Consider the following 21,480-nt stretch of genomic DNA (forward strand, 5'->3'; position numbering starts at 1 on the left):
CGGTGGTGTACCGAACAAGAAGTCTGCTGGGTGTCCGCCGTTTCCGCAGACATCATGTTGGAACAGACATTCGTGTTTCTTCTATGCATATGGTGAAATGTCAACATAAACACACACATTTATTTGCAATATATCACACACGAATCCCGTTCAGTCGCTTCATACAAACGTATCCCCTTTGTGGGTCACGGACAAGCGCTCACGCTCCACGCACGCACGCACACACTACAAAAATAAAAACATCCCGTCCTGAATATCATAAGCAAAGCTGTCCTCCCACATGATGAAGTATATCTCCCCATGCATCAAAGCCTGAGCCTCCCCCTCGTTTTAGCATTGAACATTTAGCTCACGGGGCGTTCTTCTTGCCTGAATCCCGCCACACATTGTCCTCATGAGCACACAAACACAGCTGCCAGTTGCATTTTGCGCCGCCACAGGATGCGCTCGCATGCCATTTATGGCGAGAACAAATTCAAAACAGACCTCTGATGATCATCCTCAAGCTACCGGACTGTCAGAAGCCTGCAAAAAAGGAGGACAGACGAGAAATAGGACGTCTAAGCAGTAGAAATCCAGTACACAAGGGTAAAACGATGACAGCGGCTTGATTTTCGATGTCACTTTTCTCCACTCACGCACTCGTAGCCAACGCAATTCTTCATTCACTTTTTTTCTAATTGTGGGCAAATGTTTTCGAAGGAGGAGTGGCTCCTTCTCTCCAAAACTCGAGATGACATCAGCGCAAGAAGGCAGGGCCGAGCCTCCTCTTTGCTGCAACCAGCGAGGAAAGCAAACCGTCAGCCTCCCTCTTTTTGCACATGGACCACCCTCTCGCGTTCTCCTAGCGGGTCGGGCCGCCTCGTGCCGCAGCTGTGAGCGGGCCTTCATTCTCGATGAGAGCAAAGACTCGGGGAGCGTGAGGAGCGCACGGAGATATGACAACGCCGGGCAACTAAGATCCTTCGACCGGCATCTACCTGACCGCTGACAACCGAGAGAGGTAAGAGGTCATTCTCAAATGGAGCCTCAAATACATTCAAATAATCCGTTTCCACAAACCGCCGACATCCTCAGTCGCCGCTGTGAACCGAGTCATTCAAAGGTCAGGAGTCTTGGGAGCTGTCTGCTCAAGGAGCCATCTTTATATTTATGTTTGACATTCTTTCTGCATGTCTGCTCGTGGCGCTCCTCATCATAAGCACAATGTACGAAGCTCTTATGTCATCCCTCAGGACCCGAACAGATTCTGATTAGATCCATCTGTTCCAAGCAAAAACAACAACTGTGGGATAATTGGCACAGTCAGTAACCTCGAGACACTTTGATGTGAAAAACGGGATTCTCCTGAAAGTCGTATTTGGTGCCGTGCATGTTTGCTGGAATTGACTTTGGGTGATCAACATCCACGCTCAACCGAGTCAGCCAGTGGTCAGAAGAAGAAGAAGAAGAAGGCACTCCTGTAAAGTTCGGCATGTGTATTTGCAATGACTGGATTGATATCTAGCAGCCAGAAAGGAAGGATACAACAATCACCCAAAAATCTCCTTGTGCAGCAGCTGGCTCCATGAAGGCCTCGCAGTCACGATTGACAGCGAGGAGGCTGTGCGGGTCAGGAGTGCCGCTGAGATTCATATTAGGAGCTCGGCGACGGGCCAATTGCGGACAGCGAGCGATGATTGCGGGAAGACGGCGAAAAGTAGCCTGCATGTGGGTGAAATGAACTGACTGACTGACTGACTGACTGACTGACTGACTGGCGTCTCTGAGCTCTGACGCACGGCCCGTTTTCCAGAAAGTGCCTTTTCCTTCCCCCTCAGATGGTTCGCAATGCCATACAACAAGCAGATTGCTGTTTAGCATATATGACAGCCACAGGGACTTGTTTAAAATGTACGTAGGCCTGCGTAGACACTTTCCCTCTGATGTGATTTCAAGCACACACAAACGTTGACATGAAGGAGAGCATATTTTTCCAGTGACGCTGACAAAAGAGTATTATTCTGCCTGAGCAGCACTTTGAGCTCCTGCAACGCGTTGGGATCTCTGCCATTCTCATCAGAACAAGTACAAATCAAGAGGTGACCGCAGGAATGGTCCGACCGAACCGTCCGTCTTTGCCCTCAGCTCACGTATTTCTTCTTTTCGAGCATTTACGATAACTCCTTGTTTGGACGAGCTCCGCCGAGACGTACTGTCGGTCGTGCAGCGTTTCTTCAACGCCTTCACTTTATCACCTCGGCCTGACAGACACCAGGCGGCCTTCTGGATGGACGCGGCCGGTCGGCCCCGAATCAGCTCCGAGCTGGCGGCCCGATAGCCCGACTTTGCCGAGCCGAGCCTGCCTATTGAAGGAGGGAAACATCTTTTACTTTCACGTAGTTGAACGTCACCCGCTTCTTCTCCATTTGATATCCTGTCAAAACCAATAAGAACCAAAGAACACACACGCTCCTGCCAAAAGTTGACTCAATAACGCAGCTCTCATAAATCAGTCATCCCTCCTCCCCCTGCCGCTTCTGAAACCCATCAATTTCCTCCATTTCTCACACAAACTCACATTTCTTTGTCATTGGTAGGAGCCAAGAAGGGATAACACATGAAAAGGAGTCCGAGTAGCCCAACAAATGTATCCCTTTTTGCTCTGTGAATCCACACGAGACTGAGTTTTATTTTCCGTCGGCGTGCGCATTCCCATCACAAACCAGCGCAGGTGAGCGCAAGAGGTCCGTGGCCGATCGGCAGACGTATCCGGAGCACATCCCGGACGCCTGATACCGATGCGGCAAGGGCTACAATTAAAGACAACCTCCAGCAAACGCGGCGAAAATATAATGCGAATATCGACAATTCTGGTGCGTGCGTGGCATGTCTCGAACGCAACCGCGAGTGAACCGGAGGGCCCACGTTTCCGAGGGCGCTTTTTGATTCCTTAGACTGAAGTCTTTACCATACTGAGCTCGAGGTTGACTCTTACATGTCCGCCTTTGCAGTTTTTGTCAGTCCATGAAATGTTGTTGCATTACAGAGCGGTGATTAGTGCTTAACTGCAAGATGTTTGCTGACAACAACAACAACAACAACAACAACAACAAAATCAGATTTTTCACTTTTTATGTTAACTGAGCGAGTGGAAAACAACTGGTCGCGTAGAGCTAAGTTACTAATTAGCAGCGTTTGGAAAGTGTCCAGTTGGTTTCGGAAAATATGAGGCCGTTTAAGGAAAGGAAACAACTTGAATATTTATGAGAATGTTACAAATAGCAAACAGTGTCCCTGGGACCAAGTGACACTCGTATTAGAAACATGTGAGCGTCCGGGTGGAATTTCCTCACAATATGTTCATAAATCTTCTGAGCAAAATGTTTTTTACTTCTCTTCGCCTTCACAGGAATCTTTTTTTCTGGCGATAAATCGAGAGCGACAGAATGGGACCTGGAATGTGGAGCTTGATTACTTTGTTTGGTCTGTCGCTCTGGAGCAACGGTGAAGCCGTCATCAAGAAGCCCTTCGTCGCGCGGCCACGGAGAGCGGCGGAGGCCAATGGAGAAAAAAACACCAGGTGCTCCTACACCTTCCTGGTTCCCGAGCAGAAGATCACAGGCCCCATCTGCGCAGCCAGAGGTCCCGTCCCTGACAAAGACCGAGTGACTCGCCTCGACGTGGCCGCGGTGCGCGACCTTCTGTCGAAGCAAAGGCGGGAAATGGAGACAGTGAAGCTGGTGGTGGATGTGGACGGGAACCTGGTGAATGAGATGAAGCTGCTGAGAAAAGAGAGCAGGAACATGAATTCCAGGGTGACCCAGCTCTACATGCAGCTGCTGCACGAAATCATCAGGAAGAGGGACAACTCACTGGAGCTGGCTCAGCTGGAGACGCGCATCCTGAACGCCACCGCTGAGTCGCTGCGGCTGTCCTCGCGCTACAAGGAGCTGGAGGCCAAATACGCCGCCCTCTCGGCGATGGTGAACAACCAGTCGGTGGTGATCGGAGCTCTGGAGGAGAGTTGTATGACGATGGAGGACCGCAGGCGAGAGCCGCCGCCGCCGCCGCTGAGCCCCCCGATGGTGCACGTGGTGCCCGAGAACATTCCCGTCAATGTGCCGCGTTTCACCAACGAGATACGAGGGGATAATAGCGGACGCTTTGCCCGCGAAAGGGGCTCTCGCTCTGGGCCGTCACCAACCGGCGGCACCCTGGAAGTCCAGAAACCTCCTCAAACAAACTTTAGCGCCGAAGGTGAGTTAGTAGACGCTGTCGGGCCATTTTCTGGCCCAAATAATGATAATTACCTCCGGCAATAATACAGAACAGTGCACAAGTCTGAGGGCACCACTACCTTTGTAGTTTTTAAAGACCTTTTCACACCGGTCAACTCGACATAAGCAAACAATACACTTTGGGACAGACACAGAAAACATACTAAATCCATTTCCACAAAACCTTGTAACGGTTGGGCACGGTCCAATGACCTTTTACATTCTGGTGAGGATCAGGATAAAGATGAAGATTCAGGAAGGTTTTTCAATGACGTATTCATTCTTTCGCATTGCGATTGACCCTTATTGCACATGCATCAACATTTCTATCGATTTATTCATTCATTTGCTGAGCATTCACCACTTTGCCGGTCAACCATACCAAAATTATACACACTCACTTCGAGTTCAGCTGCAGGTGGTCCAGTGGCCCCGTTTTGAAAGGTCAAAGATCTGCAACTTCCGCTGCAGTCCGACCACTCGCTCGACAGAAATGTATGGAAATAAAAATGCTGTCATGTCTCAAGTGAGGCTGGGGACTTAAAGGAAAGCCAAGGAAAACCTCACCAGCCCGATTTTGCTCATCAACAGAAATGTCTCGCACATTTAGCTCACCCTCGCCCAAGAATAATAAAGTGTGTAAGGTTTCTGTGCAGCTGTACATGGAAACGATCCTTTTCGAGACTGTTCCATTGCATTGCAGACATGGAGCAAACCCAGACTGGTACGATGGACTCAAACCACTAAGTGCCTCTGGGATACCAAACCCCAGTGCTTAATATTTCATCAAAAAAAAAAAAAGGGGGACTAGACTCCATCTTTATCTTGCTATTATATCATTATTTGGATAGGGTTTTCTTTCCTGTTGACTGTAACACACATTATTGTCATTGAAAATCCCGAGCTACAGGAATTATCCTGACGGAAAGCAGACAAACTGCATCCAAGGAATGAGGGGCACTAATTAATATAGTGACCTAATTAGCCCCCCTTTCCTCTCAGACATGTCGCTGGGCAGACCTTGACAATTACGTTCCCGATTACTCTTGTCAGGCTGTGAGAGTTAACTTTGCCTGAACAGATGTCAACAAAAGGAGGTTTTTGCATTAAAACGACATCGAAAGCGAACAAAGATGAAGAAACGATACTCCGCCGAATTCACAGTAGCCTAAACTCACATCTTGTTTACGTTTCTGCAAGAGATTAGTATAGTATTTCAGTTCGTTAGATGTATGGAAGACGGACGGCTCTGCTGGAAGCAAACTTGCCATAATGCTTTTAAAATGGCAACTCATTTCATCTCCCAATAGGTTTTATTTGACAAGGGATGAACTTCCGAATCACTTAATCCTGCTCAGGATCACAATAGCTGATTTAGGACAGAATACACCCGAGACCGGTCCCCAGTCAATCACGGGGCAGTTGCGAAGGCGACAGCTGATTCCACGCTGGCCGCACGTCAGGCCGAGGCGGCTATGGGAATCGGGATAAGGGAAATAGTAGGCTCACTTAAGACAAGCAGAAGCCTTCCAAATTAACTCCCCTTTTGTCAGCTTTTCTGTCCCAGTAAGAAAGCTTCACGCTAATTGGAACATCATGTTCTTATACAAACATGCAATCAAAGCAGCAGCGGATAGAAAGCATATGCACGTGCTCTGCGTCCATCCTTTTTCTGTACCGCTTTATCCTCACGCGGGTCGCGGGCGTGCCGGAGCCCAACCCGGCCATCTCCGGGCGAGAGCCGGGGTGAACCCCGAACCAGCCAATCGCAGGGCGCATCGAAGCAAACAACCATTCGCACACACATTCACATTCACACCTACGGGCAATTTAGTGCCCGGAGAAAACCCACGCGGACGCATGGGAACTCCACACAGGCGGGGCCGGGATTTGAACCCCGGTCCTCAGGACTGTGAGGCAGATGTGCTAACCAGTTGCCATGCACGTACTAAATTCTTAAAAACCTCGTTTTTGACATCATTTTCAAGCCTCGCCGATGATGAAATATTGATGGTTCGATTTTGAAAGTACTGCGAGGATAATGGACAGATTTCGGCTGTAGCTAGCTATTTGGATTAGATAGATGGATAGATAGATAGATAGATAGATAGATAGATAGATAGATAGATAGATAGATAGATAGATAGATAGATAGATAGATAGATAGATAGATAGATAGATAGATAGATGGATAGATGGATGGATGGATGGATGGATGGATGGATGGATGGATAGATAGATAGATAGATAGATAGATAGATAGATAGATAGATATATATATAGATAGATAGATAGATAGATAGATAGATAGATAGATAGATAGATAGATAGATAGATAGATAGATAGATAGATAGATAGATAGATGGATGGATGGATGGATGGATGGATGGATGGATGGATAGATAGATAGATAGATAGATAGATAGATAGATAGATAGATAGATAGATAGATAGATAGATAGATAGATAGATAGATAGATAGATAGATAGATAGATAGATAGATAGATAGATAGATAGATAGATAGATAGATAGATAGATAGATGGATAGATAGATAGATAGATAAATAGATAGATGGATGGATGGATGGATGTCGACTTTTCGGTGCTATCCTTTAGGATTTTGGCTGTTCTTGCCCTACAGGTCCATTCCGCGACTGTCTGGAAGCGCAAGAGGCCGGCCACGTCACCAGCGGCATGTACCTGATCAAACCGGACGAGGCGGAGAGGTCCCTGCAGGTCTGGTGTGAGCAGGATATGGACAACGGAGGCTGGACTGTGATTCTGAGCAGGAAAGACGGCTCTGTTAACTTCTTCAGGAACTGGGAAAATTACAAGGTGATTGCGACGACATTTGGTGTTTCCACGAGCTCCGAGTGCTTCAGCCAGAGATAACAGCGCTGCCTATTTTCGGACCCACAGGAACCTTGTGTTGACTAGTTCCTATAGTTCATAATTCTTGTATTTTCATTGTAAAATGTAACGCTGCGTCAGCAGTGTTATTCATCCCAGGCTTTTTACTTTGAGATTTCCATGATGAAACTTTAGCTGGCCTACTGGAAAGGTATGTTCCGCAGCTCAATCTGTAGGGGCTTCTTTCCAAAACCGCTACGACTGCAGGGCCTTCCCGGACGGATGGCTGCTTGGCTTAGCGCATACCGCCGCATATTGGCCCCCTCGTCCAAGTTCTGTGAGGAATAGGTGGAGTATATGACTGCCGCGAGCCTTGCTTGGCCATTCAGTTTTCCATTCAGCAGGAGAATATTTGCTGTCTTTGACGCTGATTGGCCTCCTTGCTCTCCCACAAAGCCACAACAGACACACGGTCCAAGAGAGGAGGGGTCAAACTTAAAACTCCCCATCGTTCATCAAATGCTGGCTTCACGCAAACGGACGAGCCAGTCTTCCCATTTGCGACTGGGATTGACCGGATCCATGGTGTCCGACTGGACTAGCATTGTGAGGGCTGGTGTTTATTTTCCAAAGGGTGTTTATTAATTGCACACATCGTTGGCTCGCAAAATTAAAAGACTGCAGCCTGTGTCCGTGTGTCATAACCAGAAAACCGCAGCTGACAGTGTGTTACGTTAGCACAATGGATGGCAATCTCCTATCAAATCAAATTACAATTCGAATTGGGTTCTTCTTTTGCTATGCAGCAATAATCCCAGAAAAATCCGACATAGAGGAGCTCCAAACCTCACTAGCTAAGGCACACAAATTACTTACAAATTCTGAGTTACAATGATTTTTCTTCCCCCCCCCCATCTTTTTAGGTTACACAAAATGTGCCGTAGGGCTATAGCCATTTTAAAAAGAAGTGATCCAAAAAAGATCTTTGCGATAAGTCATTCAACAATACTGTATTTACATGGATTCCTTCTGATCCCTCACTCGTTCTTTGTGTGTCTGAACTACTCCAGAACAAACCATCCATCCATCCATTTTCTGTCGCGCTTCTCCTCACGCGGGTGGCGGGCGTGCCGGAGCCTATCCCGGCTATCATCGGGCAGGAGGCGGGGTGCGCCCTGAACTGGTTGCCAGCCCATCGCAGGGCACGTACAAACAAACAACCATTGGCACTCACATTCACACCTACGGGCAATTTAGAGTCTTCAATCAACCTACCACGCACGTTTTTGGGATGTAGGAGGAAACCGGAGAACATGCAGACTCCACACAGGCGGGGCCGGGGATTGAACCCCGGACCCCAGAACCGTGAGGCAGACGCTCTAGCCAGTCGTCCACCGTGTCGCCCACACCGTAAACAGGATTTTCTAAACAAACCTTGATTTGAATCTTCCTGTCACTCACTCAGAGCGGCTTTGGCAACACCGACGGGGAGTACTGGCTGGGTCTGGAAGGCATTTACAAGCTGGGACGTCAGGGCGACTACAAGCTGCAGGTGGAGCTGGAGGACTGGATGGACAAGAAGGTGTACGCTCAGTACAGTAGCTTCCACCTGGAGCCTGAGAGCGAGGGCTACCGCCTACGCTTGGGCACCTATCGAGGCAACGCCGGCGACTCCCTCAGCAGCCACAACGGCAAACAGTTCACGACTCTGGATCGAGACAAGGACGCTTTCTCGGGTATGTGTGAAACGGCGTATCTTAATCTTCATTCAATGTTACTTGAGAATAACATGACAGTAGTGCCACTGCTTCGATATCAGCTCAAACGTAAGGCCCTGCCCGAGGCGGCATCTGAAACCGCTGGCAAGTCATATGAGGGCCGACCCCGACAGAACACTGACAACTGTGATATTTCAAATAAAGATAATAATAAAGGTGTTAGTGCGCCTCTGTGGTCAGAACTATTGTTGCCTGACATCTGATGATTGCGTCTCATTTCAGTGGCGGTGCAACGTTTTCTTTGCACCCTCAGCAGCACTTTTTCATGTTGGAACACGGAAATGTGCGACGTAGCATTTTGTAGCGTCCCAATACAGCAACACTTTGACATTTCCTCTTCAATAATGTAAACCTCTTATTCATCCAACACTGGAAAAAAGGACCTTCTCAAAACAAGTCAACAAAAGTAAGCAATTTTGCCCCTAAAGTAAGTGGGAAAAAAGGTGCTAATATGAATTGACTTGATAAGATTCTTAAAATACGATCTTGTATCTTAAAACAAGTCAAAACGATCTTAAAATGAGTCTTAAAGTACTAGAAATAAGATCAGTTCGCGCATTCAGTTGCCAATTGAGGCTGGTTATAAAGCCGTGGTCCTATATTTGAGCTGTTTTCCTTTTCTTTTTTTTAATAATTCCAAATCCTATTCTCCCATAATTGGTTGAGGCAACATCTACACGACAGCAAATCGATACAAAGGTGACTATTGCCACACAACGCTCCCTGTCCCATTTGTGACGGCGAGCTCCCATTGCAGGTAACTGTGCCCATTTCCACAAAGGAGGCTGGTGGTACAACGCTTGCGGCCAAGCCAATCTCAACGGCGTGTGGTACAGCGGCGGTGTCTACAGAAGCAAATTCCAGGATGGGATCTTCTGGGCTGACTACGGCGGCGGCTTCTACTCCATGAAGTCGGTCCGCCTGATGATTCGGCCCATAGACGGATGAGACGCCGGACGGCGCCGGTCCGCGCTCCAAACTTGAACCTCATTTGAAAGTGTGCCGTTAGATGTCGTCCTCGACGGGAGGGTTAACCCAACGGAGATCGACATTCCGTCCTTTTACAGTTAGGACTGTTCTGTTTATATGTACATGCATATCATTATCGAAACAAATTGGGAGATTGGGGGTGTATTTATAAGATGTATTGTTACTTTAACCAATAATTATATATATATATATATATATATATATATATTCATTGGTGAAGGAAAATGAAGAACTGCAGGTGCAGTTCAATCAAAGTTATGCAAGTAGATAATGCAACACGTCGATCTAATTTTTTGGTTTTCCTTATTCCTGCTACACCCAAACAGGAGCTGTAAGGATTCCAATCTTAATGCAGCTCTTCCTACCTCACCGCCATGAGAAACATCTGAAGGAAACACACATTTTTGGTATTTAACTTGTGCCGTGCTTCCTGGAAACTGGAAAATTGATCTTTACAGCTTTCTTTTTTTGACTCGCCCCCTCCAAAATCAAGCCCTTTCATTTTTCTCTTGACACTTAAAATGACCTTTGCGCGATGTGTTTAACGACTTTGGGCAGAAACTCTAATTTATATGTACAATTAACTTATCAGAACAGTGAAAAGGGCCCGGCGTCCTGAGGGAAAGGATGTATAGCAATCGTTGTGTGCGTGCGTTTTCACATATGGACATGTGTTGCTTGTTTGACTCATTCAACCTTTGATTTTGGTACGACACCCAGAGCAGCAACTGTGGAATTTGATGTTGTTTTGCAGCGTTTTAAGAGTTATAGGCACTTAGACCAAAATAACGAGAAGCCCTTTTCACGAAGCCAGACATGACGGCGCGAGAAAAGGAGCAGCGGGTGTCTGGGGATGGAATCGGATGGAAAGTTATGCCCGCTCACCCCCTTTTAAATACATACAGACATTTACATTCTTTCCACACAAAACTACTTGGACCGTATGTTTCTTTCCATCAACTAATTCACGGGTGAGTGTACGCAGTAAGCGCCGATATGAAAGTCGAGTTTGAATCGTTCTTTGAGGAAAGGAGTGTTTGAGCTGCCTTATTGCTGTTTTGCTTTTCGACCTTCACGTTACACGGGTCAAGCCAAACCTGTCAGGGAAAATTCGAATTCAAAGCTACTTTGGATTAGAGACCGGGCACAATGCGCTACTTCATACCTTAGTGGTCCACTTCTGTTTACTGCCGATCAAAGGATCACCATTGTGCCATTCTGCCATTTGAGTTCATGTCTTTGACTATGTTGACATTCCAAACTTATAGATCAACGGTTATATTCAATCCAGTGAAAGAAACAGATTGTCTTCATGGAAAGAAAGTTGTCAGACCGACGATCCGGAGCATTCTATATTTGACGTTATCGAAATGCAGAGTTGCGCTTGTGTGATCCTCGTTGTTGCACGAAGACATTTGACAGAATACAGAGATTGCACAATACCATTTCATTTAGAGTGCTAACACATTTCGGTGGGTAACTGGAAAAGAGCAATTCATCAGTTCATGTATGACTCATAACCACAATAATTGATGACATTTGGTTGAAGTGTTCGTCACACCGTTGTTTATTAGCGCAAAAATGAGAGAAACACATTTAGAACCTATTAGAGATTTTGGTTTGTTTGAAACGGTATTTTTCCGGCTGGAAGTGACACGTCAAGTTGAGGAAAGACTTTAAGAATTAAATGTAGTTTTAAAATATATTCACCTTTTTCTTTCTTGTGTCATTTGCAGCTCACAGATTCCATTCGCCGTATTAAAATTCACTTTAACTTAAGATTTGGAATGAATAATTTGTGTTTAACTGCGATTTTAGATCATAATGGAGAGTTGTCTTATTTTACGTATGATCTAGTCATCTTTTATTCAAACCAATTTTACATTCACATAGTTTGAATGAAAACTAAACGATTTAAAATGATGTGGAATCCTTTGAGGGGTTTCGGTTTTCCCCAAAAAGTGTTTAACAGCATGCCGTCATCGTCGGAGCTGCGATGAGGGCGTAGATAAACAATTCAGGTCCTGGTGATTGTCCAGCTACGCAAGGCCCTCCCAATGAAGCCATTTGGAAAAGTGACAGTCCTCGGTCCCCGCTGGTGTGGGGTGCTCACTCAGTTGAAACTTCAGTGTTGACTGAAGTCCAACATTTCACCACCAAAATCGCATCACCCGGGAAGACTTGTTCGAGAAGATCTTCACGGTTCCATGCTGTATTGCAACAGTGACTCGCCGGCTCACAAATCCTAAGTTTGTGTCATCAACAGACAGGATGTGAAGCTGTTTTTCCTGAAAATAAGCGCCATGACTAATTTATGCTCGTCGTGAAGCAGTTAAAGCGCCTAAGAATGTTTCTTCTTATATGCCCTTTTGATTTAAAGTTGAACAGACACTTGTTTAAAATGGATAATCATTTGAAAGGATCTGGGAAGGCTCAGTCTGCCACAGACTGATGCACTTTCCACTCCGAGTTTGTACAAGTCATTTTCCGTGTTGCCGTGAAACACGGAGGCGAGTGCTGAGCTTGTGAAAAGGAGATTCGTTGAACAGGGGTTTGTTTAATTGTAGGAATATGTTCGCCAAGCAACGAATACAAACGAGTTCAAACAAACAGAGGAACAAAACGGGAGACATGAGACGCGTCCTCCTTGAGTTTCAGCAGCCGATTAGCAGGAACATACTCACATAGTTTCCACAGTTACACAACAGGACATGCCGGTTTGTTGTTTGTACATGATCACGCAGTAAGCACTCACAACACTATAAAGTCAGCATTATCGCGCAACCGGAGGACCCAATGGGCCACGATACAACAAATACGTTTGTGGGAGCTGGAAATTCAATTCCATGCTTTGTATCAGAGTCACAAAGCTTACTGAAGGCTTGACGAGCACCAACGAAGACATCGCCCTGACTTTTCAACTCTTTATTCACCATAAATCCGGGAGCCGCTTGGGAGAGCGACAAAAATAACAAAAATGTTCGCTTGTTTGGATTCATAATGTTTCGGAATTCAGTCGATGTAAACATTGACCCAAAACATTTATGTGTGGGACATTTTTTTTTTTTTTTTTTTTTTTTTGCTGTAACAATGCTTCAATCAAATATATTTTATAAAAAAAAAAAAAAATGTTAAAAATGGAAGCTAGTCATCTTTTTAAAAAAAGCTATACAACTGAGTATGTGTACAATTTGGCAAACATTCACCATCGTGGTTGCACACTGCTGCGGGCATTCCAGTCCCGAAGGCGTCCAATGCGCTGTGGGCCGCGCTAGCGCAGTTTGGGTTACGTCGGCCGTCGCTACTGACGCTGAAGGGCCCTGGACAGCCAAGATTGACGTGGCAACCCACAGAGGCTGAAATAGGATTGGACACAAAAATCCAACATTCACATACAGACCTGGAAGCAGTGCCGACAATTTCATGGAACAAATAAATGAATAAATGATGATGGGGGGGGCAGCGTTGTCATCTTGGAGGCTGGTGAGATTGGCACCAATGAATGATGACGGGACTCATTTTTCAAGTGGCGCAAGGTACCAGAAGAAAAAAATGTAATATTATGTGTTTGCCTTGGGCAGTGAAGAGCTGGCAGAGGGGTGCAATGCACATATCCAGTTGTCTGCTCGTCCCATAAATATATTTTCCTTTTCAATAGGACGTACTGTATTTTAAAGAGAAAAAACAAACAGGTACAATTTCATGACAAGACGCAGTGTTATCGCACAACACAAACATTTTCTGGTGACATATTATTGCGATGCGACTACGCATGTTGAACACTTTGTTCCGCAGACACGATTTCATATTTGACAAACAATTTTTATTCCCCACATTAAAACCAGGCATCAGACGTGTTATGTGGGGGGAGCATCAGGAAGTCATAAATCCTGTTCTGTGGAACTCTTTTCACAGTAAAATACAAAGACTGTTTGAGCGATAATATAAATAATACATTCCAACAGCTGGACAGAATGGCAGCCAAGAAACTTTCAGGTCTGGAGATTATTAAATCTTTTCTTTGTATTGGAATAAGGTAACTGAGAGCATCACCACCGATATTTATGATGTGCATCAAGAAGAATTAAATCCAATGTATGTCACTTTTTAGCAGTAAAATATTTACATAAATAACACATTCCAAAAGCAGGAAAGGAGATCGATTCATACTTTACATTTAAAACATGCAATCAAATCTATATATGCTCTCCTGAGCTTATGTAGCATATACACATACTAAATTCTTAAAGGCATAGTTTTGTATATAATTTTCAAGCCTCGCTGGTGATGAAATAGCGATTGTGGTATTTAAAAGTGCAGTGAGGATAAATAAGATTTACATTTAGGTTGTAGATAGATAGACAAACAGACAGACAAACAGACAGACAGACAGATAGACAGACAACCGCTTAATTGACATTATGCTCCCATCTAGTGGTTAGTTGTTTTTCTACCTTATACGGCTTCTATGTTTTATTTATTTCTATTTTTGTGCTCGTGTATTGTTTTCGACATACAAAAAAATAAAGCTAATTATAAACAAACAACAAACGATGTTTCGTTAATCACGTTCGGTGCTTTTTTTTTTTTTAAGTCTAGCTTTGCTGCATAATAATTTAATAACCAAAAATGGTAATCCGTATCATTAATGTATTCATTTTAAGGGGGAAAAATAGCTTGTGCCGCCAAATCGTAAACGTCGTTGTTTGTGAGATTTCATAGTAAAGTTTTGTACAAAAGATGTTGCTGTCCCCTTTGGATGTTACCAGAAACATAAATAGATATAAATACAAGGAATTTGGGGGTGGTGGTGGTGGGGGGCAAATAAAGTGGAATTAAAAAACAAGTTAGTACATAAGAAACGTATTAAAGCTACTTTTTCAAATATACACAGAAGGTGCTCAGAAATGATGGGGGAACGTGGACGTAGGGGCGTTATTTGGATTCCCACTTAGTTTCTAGGCAGGACACGCCCCACTGCAACATGATTGCCTCCTGCGTCGCAGGCTACGCAGTTGTAACGAGATGGCCACCCAAACATGTATCACAATTGTACGCAATTCCAATCAAAAAAACGGTTGTTGTGGTGAGGTTTAGGACTAGGGTTGGGTCTTAAGGCTGTTTAGGTTGGGTTAAGGTAAGGATTATGGTGGGTGAGGGTTAGTGGGAAGCATATTAACGCCGCCAAATCTCTTCCCGTCGAGAAGTAGTAGGGCGTGTGCTACAGGGATACAGCAGCCAATCATAGTGCAGCGGCGCGTGTCCTGGAGCCAGTAATATTGCCTACCTGGAAACCATGTGGGAATCCTAAGAAGGCGTTTTAGCGTTGTTGCTGCTTGCAATCCGCCAATAAATAAAAGAAGAGAAAGATGTCGCTGGATATTGACGTCATCGTATGAGGCCATGACCGCCATGGCATCTCATGCTAGCGAGCTTGAAATTGCAAAGAAGAATTTAACTGATGCAATTGGCGATAATGTGAAACAGTAAGTATATACTTGCCGTCTGATGATGTGGGCGTTTACTTGGGTCGATTGAGCAATTCTAAGTCTTAATGGCTTTCCTTAGCAGTTTTCAAATTAGCAGGTGGCTAACTTTCACACTGACGTCGGCGGCGGCGTTTCTCGTTTAGCAGTTCAATGAACAACCAGTAGCTTCTTATTTTACTGTGTGTCTGTTTCTGCTCGTAAAATTGGTGCAAAGTTTTATTCGATATATCACGCTGTTTGGCTTCATGGTAAGGCTACTTAATTAATTGCTGTTGTACACGCATATCCTGTTCTGGACTGGTAGAAGCAAAAATGTTCAGTCTGCACTGAATAATAAATCACCCCCCCCCCCACCCCCCCATTATTAAAGTGATAACACATGACAACACTTTACTAAATCATTAGACACGCACCTTAGCATGGTGCAGTGGAGTTATACGTCCGTGTAAACTGTAACCTCAATAACAAGCCAATGTTTACATTAATATCGGATTGTGTCTTTTAAAAACTAATGTCGTGGCAGGTTGGTATTGTTGATTTGGTTTTATTTTATTTAAAAAAAAATTGTCGTCCATCCAGCTACTGGGCAAACCTGAAACTATGGTTCAAGCAGAAGATCAGCAAGGAAGAGTTTGACATTGAGGCACGACGTCTGTTGGCACAGGAAAACGGTTTGTCCATAATGAATCAATCTGGCGCTTTCTTTATTTCAAAGCATAGCAGTTCTTTCCATTTATACACTCTTTCTCTTTGAACAGTCCATGTTCACAATGACTTCCTCCTGGCAATTCTGACACGCTGCCAGATCATTGTCTCCACTCCTGGTTGGTTGAATGAATCGTTTCTTTGTCTGTGTCATGTTATGTTGGTGCTATATAATCTCTGCATATATACATAACTTGCGGTGTAAATTCTCTTACCACCCCTTGTTGAGGCCGGTCCTTCTTTTAGAACAAGTGTAGCAAAAACCAAGATGGCTGTGTGAACATCGTAGTTTGTGTGCATTCATTTGTTGAGAAGACTTGAGTAGAATTCCGTATTGTACAGCTTTAATGGCATTTGAACTTCCACCGTGGACAAATATTGTGAACTTCCACATAATGCACAAATATTGTGTTTGTGTCCTCCAGAGGGCGCTGGGCCATTACAATGGCAAGGTGGCTCTGCGTCAAAGCCAGGCAAACCGAAAGGAAAGAAGAAATGTTCCTCTCGACAGAAGTTTGACGTATGTGTGCTTAGGCCATACTTCCCAAAGGCGTGATTTAAGTCCAAATGTGATGAATGTTTGAGTTTCAAAATAACAGCCGATATCACATCTATGTTGTCGTCCTATTTGCTCTCTCAGCATCGTTTCCAGCCTCAGAACCCTCTGAGCGGCGCGCAGCCCTTCAGCCCGCGGGAGGCGGTGGGTGAGGATGACGAGCTGCGACTCAGCGCCCACACTTTGCTGCTGCCCACGCGGGGCCAACTGGAGGCCCGCATGATGGTGACGGGCTTCGAGCTGGGCCTGGATAACGTCACAGAGGAGGCCGTCAGCGCAATGACCTGTGCGGTGGAGGTGAGTCGGAAAGGGACACGAGGAGGATGTATTGCAGCGTCTAGTTTAGTGTGCGTGTTTGTATGAATTGAAATAGTTGCTGATAAATTCTAACCTGGGGGAGTTAGTTTGACTGCATTTCTTTGATCAACTACAAGGAAAATCACAACAGTTACTGGATTCATTTTCACTTTTTGTATATTAATTCCAGATGAACAATGAGTTTAAATGGTTTGTGTTGGTATTTGAAAATTGTAAGAAATGAAATTGTTGCAATTGTACAACTTTTCCAGATGTAAATGTTATCGTCACGTTGCATTGTAACACCCATATCGGGTTTGACGAGAGTGCAGACGGGTGTGTTTACGCGGAGGACAGAGCAATGCCTGATCCGGATGTTTGCTTTATTGCAGCACCATTTGAAAGACGTTTTGACTGCAGTGATTTCCCGAAGGAAAGCGTATCGCCTGCGGGACGGCCATTTTCCTTACGCCTTCGGCAGCGATGTCACACCGCAACCTTATCTGAAGAACAGCCTCGCTGCCTATCGCAGCGTCACCGAATGGTAGGAGCAATGACAAGTGCGCTTAACCGCTCTTTTCTTGAACGTTGTGATTTGATTATTCCCCCCCTCCAGCCCTCTTCCAAGCGCTTCTCTCCCTGCTGGCCCACCACCGCAGATCTCCCCAGATGAGGCGGAGCAGCAAGCGGTTCACTTGTTGGCTTGTTCTGCTCACAGCCTCCACACGGCCCTCCCACCTGTCACCATGTTCGACCTCCTGGAGGCCTTACAGGTCGGGCTCACGCACCCATCATAAATGTATCAACTCAAGTTTGTACACTGAGATTATAATTGATTGTACGAGGCAGGGAGGCATGCTGGCATTCAAAATCCAGATCGATTGAAACGCAAAATGCGCATTTGAGTTGACAAGATAAAGCCCAATGATCGTAAAAAAACGGGATGCGGAATACAAGAATTTTGGCTGATACCGATCAGCCTGATCAAATCGGTGTAGTCTACTGTATTTGCACCTATGCATTTTCTATACAGTACCGCTTGTTATCGATAGTTTTGCAGGTGAGCTGCAGCATAGATGCCCAAATGACTGGGCGAGAAGTCGAGCGTTGAGTACATAGAGACAAGCAATTGTTCACATTCACACCAGTGGGTAATTTTGAGTTTGGAATTGAGTTAAGAAACAAGTTTTTGGAATGCTGGAGTACAGACAGAAAACCCCTGCAAGCACGGGGAAAACATGGAAACTGCGCAAAGGGAGGCCCGAGCTGAGATGGGAACCAAGAACCTCTCGACTATTAGGCCAACATGTTGCACCGTGCCGCCGACCCACGTAAACTTGGACAAAAAAGGCCCCTTCGTGAAATGATGTTTTTTGCACATGTATGTAAAATGTTTACAATCAAAGAGCCAAAGGAAAGCATCATTATAGCGTTTTACCAAAGGCAAACTCAGAAGCTGGTTTACAGTAACGCGAGAATAATAATCAAAGAAGGTTAGATGGGCAGTATCGACAGCTCTGGCATGTACACAGTAGTGCAGTAACAAACAAACGATGTTCTTTCTCGTGTCAATTCAAATGCACACAATTTTGAATTGGACTCAAACTTTCTCCATAAGGCCACAAATCTGGCATCACCTGTGAAGTCAACGTACATCACCAGACATGACAAAAATGTTACTTAAAAATCGTCCTAAGACCTCATCGAGGTTTTTGGATGGTGGAATAGATTCCTTCCTATTACAAAATTGTTTTGAGTTCCCAACTCATTGGAGGGGGACCAGCGTTCCGCGACAGATTGTGTTGGAGCTCAGAATTTCTGCTGCATTCACATTCCGATTCACCTTGCATCGGTCTGAGTTTTGAAGTAATATTTGTCTGCTTCAGGTTCACCACGGAGTGATGCCCTCCCACACCATGTACGCGCTCAACATGGAGCGCATCCTGTCACGGCTCTGGCACCCCAGCCACGAAGAACTGGAGCAGGACCACGTGCACAGGCAGCGACTTGCTGCCAAAGACGGAGTGCCGATCAGCTGAGATTGACACAATACACGGACACGGTGCGCGTAATGAGTAGTTCTCCGGTGCACACGGACGCGACGTAGTGTGTCCAGACGCTGGCCCGCATGTGGGAGCGCTGCACTTGTGTTGCACACACACAGGATCGATGGACCAAGATGAAACAAAGCCATTGGCTGGCGGACACGTGACTGTGTGTCAGCCTGGCCTCTCGTTTATCGAGCGTGCAGAAAGGAAGCGAGGGTCTCCCAAACATATTGGTGCCAGAGATTGCACCTACATTAACAGTTCAAGGACCATCACGCACCCAATTCAGCTGCCATCAGAAAAGGATTTCATTCCATCAATTTACTACTAATCTGCGATCCACATTGCTTGGAGGAATGCACAGAATATCTCCGTGGATGTGCGCAATGCGAGCTGTGGCTGAAGACTGCCTGTTCCCAATAATGCTTGCATTACGGCCATCCATAATTGCTTCTCCACTTCCAGTTAAAGATGATTGTCATCAGTGGGCTTTGGCACGTTTTTTTTTTTTTTTTTTTTTTTTTTTTTGGCGGCATTCAGTTTGATGTCAAACCATTTTTTTATTTAGGAGACTACATCTTTCTCTCATTGATAGAATTAACAACATCAGTTAAATTCTTCCACTGTCCCACGTCATTTTTCCCCACTGTTGGTAACACCCACATTAATTGTTCCAAACAGTATTTTTATTTTATTTTTTCTGTAACCCATCCATCCATTTTCTGAGCCGCTTCTCCTCACTCGGGTCGCGGGCGTGCCGGAGCCTATCCCAGCTATCATCGGGCAGGAGGCGGGGTACACCCTCAACTGGTTGCCAGCCAATCGCGGCGCACATACAAACAAACAAACAACCAGTCGCACTCACATACACATCTACGGGCAATTTGGAGTTGCCAATTAACCTAGCATGCATGTTTTTGCGATGTGGGAAGAAACCGGAGTGCCCGGAGAAAACCCACGCAGGCACGGGGAGATCATGCAAACGCCACACAGGCGAGGCCGGGGATCGAACCCCGGCTCTCAGAACTGTGAGGCAGACGCTCTAACCAGTCGTCGGCCGTGCACCATAAAGTCAAATTACAGCTGCGTTGCATTTTCCTCAATCAATTTGGCTTTCGCAGAATTAACTTCCTCCTCCCTCTTTTCCAGAGAGCATTCTTAAAGGGATCGTTGCTACCACATCTGGTCGATTGGAGGCGTTTCTCAATGCAAATGAGGCTAAATGTGCACGTTTGTGGAAGTTAAGACCAGCTGGGATGTTTCAACACACATCACTTACTGGTGTGTGCGTGCGCGTGATTTTATTTGAATTTTTATTTCTACACATGAAATTTCAGTCGTACAAATGAACTTCGAAGCTCTTTCTAGGCACTGTTTTTACTACCGGCTTTTTTGCCAGCCAGTTGTCACCTGCAGCTGCAGCTCCATAGCCAGAATTTAAAGTGTTTGCTTCTAGAATTTAGCGGCAACTATGAAACTATTTCCGAGGTTGGGCAGTGTTCCTTTTCAGGGTCGCGAAGCCGACGACGTGGGCCGTTGATGACCCACGAGAGCATTTGAAACCGGCCAGGCGTACAAATACAACCTCGGGGAACTATTTTTAAAAGCCCCAAAATTAACCTACAAATGCTCACACTACATGTTAATAAGCATTTTAAAGCATTATATGTGCGACCAATTTACATATTCAAATGAAGTCAATTCAAAGAAAGTGGTAGAAAAAAAAAAGTTCTGAATTTGATCATTTATATTGGTTGCACGATTAAAATATGGTAAACTGACATACTTTTCCCTCTTCTTGCAAACAAAATATACGTCGTTTTACCGCATTTTAATCGTGAGCGAGTTACCGATCTAAATGTTCGAATTAAGTAAATTCAAAGGACGTTTTCCCCCAATGTCACACTGTGAGGAAATCGAAAGATATCAAGTGCTTGAAAACATTGCAAAGCATACTTGGGAGGGGGGGATATTTGGCCAAAGTTTGAGGACTTGTACATAAATTGCAAGTGTCTCGTTGTAAGACTGGTTCAACAAATCCCAACGCCGCCATGTTAACTGAAACACAGGTACAATGATGCTTCGAAGTCCTGGCACTCAAACGCAGTCTTAAGAGTGATCGCATGTGGGTGACAAAAGGGACCGGACTCTGCTCTGTCCTCAGTGTGTGTTTGACGTTTTCAGAAATATATATATATATATATATCTTTTATAAAGCTTTTTTTAATGTACAGTTAAGTTTATATATATATATATATATATGTGTATATATGAATTTCTTTTGTAAAGCTTTTCTTTTTAACGTACAGTGCCAGTGCCTTTTTTTTTTTTTTAATTAAAGCTTTTTTTCTTTTGTTTTTTAAATTCCATGTGCAAGGAATAAACAGGTATCGATTTTCGTGTTTAAATGCTTGTTTTCCCTCAAAACAAAGTGAGTTGGTTTCGCTTCAGTTGCTCGCAAATAGCGACACAGTGACAGAAGACACATCCCACTGTGCCGGGGGT

The 21,480-nt window shown here is 45.0% G+C and overlaps 2 protein-coding genes across 2 annotated transcripts; both read left to right on the top strand.

The window, feature by feature from the left end:
• Positions 1 to 786: 786 nt before the first annotated feature.
• Positions 787 to 12,929, top strand: LOC133412059 (angiopoietin-related protein 1-like). Its single transcript, XM_061695083.1, has 5 exons — positions 787 to 1,003; positions 3,392 to 4,239; positions 6,904 to 7,097; positions 8,578 to 8,848; positions 9,648 to 12,929. The coding sequence occupies exons 2-5, from the start codon at positions 3,429 to 3,431 to the stop codon at positions 9,836 to 9,838; spliced, it is 1,467 nt and encodes a 488-aa protein (XP_061551067.1). The 5' UTR covers positions 787 to 1,003; positions 3,392 to 3,428; the 3' UTR covers positions 9,839 to 12,929.
• A 2,327-nt stretch (positions 12,930 to 15,256) lies between these two features.
• On the top strand, positions 15,257 to 21,286 carry tada1 (transcriptional adaptor 1). The gene is made up of 8 exons (XM_061694120.1): positions 15,257 to 15,366; positions 15,949 to 16,040; positions 16,128 to 16,193; positions 16,500 to 16,594; positions 16,715 to 16,927; positions 17,320 to 17,471; positions 17,544 to 17,700; positions 18,814 to 21,286. Exons 1-8 carry the CDS (start codon positions 15,284 to 15,286, stop codon positions 18,964 to 18,966), a joined length of 1,011 nt encoding a protein of 336 aa, XP_061550104.1. The 5' UTR covers positions 15,257 to 15,283; the 3' UTR covers positions 18,967 to 21,286.
• The last annotated feature ends 194 nt before the right edge of the window (positions 21,287 to 21,480 follow it).

The sequence above is a fragment of the Phycodurus eques genome, chromosome 13, assembly GCF_024500275.1.
Source record: "Phycodurus eques isolate BA_2022a chromosome 13, UOR_Pequ_1.1, whole genome shotgun sequence".
NCBI classification, from domain to species: domain Eukaryota; kingdom Metazoa; phylum Chordata; class Actinopteri; order Syngnathiformes; family Syngnathidae; genus Phycodurus; species Phycodurus eques.

Bases quoted from the DNA above. Each gene is read 5' to 3' on its own strand.
- LOC133412059 (XM_061695083.1), top strand. From the start codon at position 3,429: ATGGGACCTGGAATGTGGAGCTTGATTACTTTGTTTGGTCTGTCGCTC. The intron at 4,240-6,903 runs GTGAGTTAGTAG...CTTGCCCTACAG, and splicing joins AACAAACTTTAGCGCCGAAG to GTCCATTCCGCGACTGTCTG. The intron at 7,098-8,577 runs GTGATTGCGACG...TCACTCACTCAG, and splicing joins GGAACTGGGAAAATTACAAG to AGCGGCTTTGGCAACACCGA.
- tada1 (XM_061694120.1), top strand. From the start codon at position 15,284: ATGACCGCCATGGCATCTCATGCTAGCGAGCTTGAAATTGCAAAGAAG. The intron at 16,595-16,714 runs GTATGTGTGCTT...TTGCTCTCTCAG, and splicing joins CCTCTCGACAGAAGTTTGAC to CATCGTTTCCAGCCTCAGAA. The intron at 16,928-17,319 runs GTGAGTCGGAAA...GCTTTATTGCAG, and splicing joins CAATGACCTGTGCGGTGGAG to CACCATTTGAAAGACGTTTT.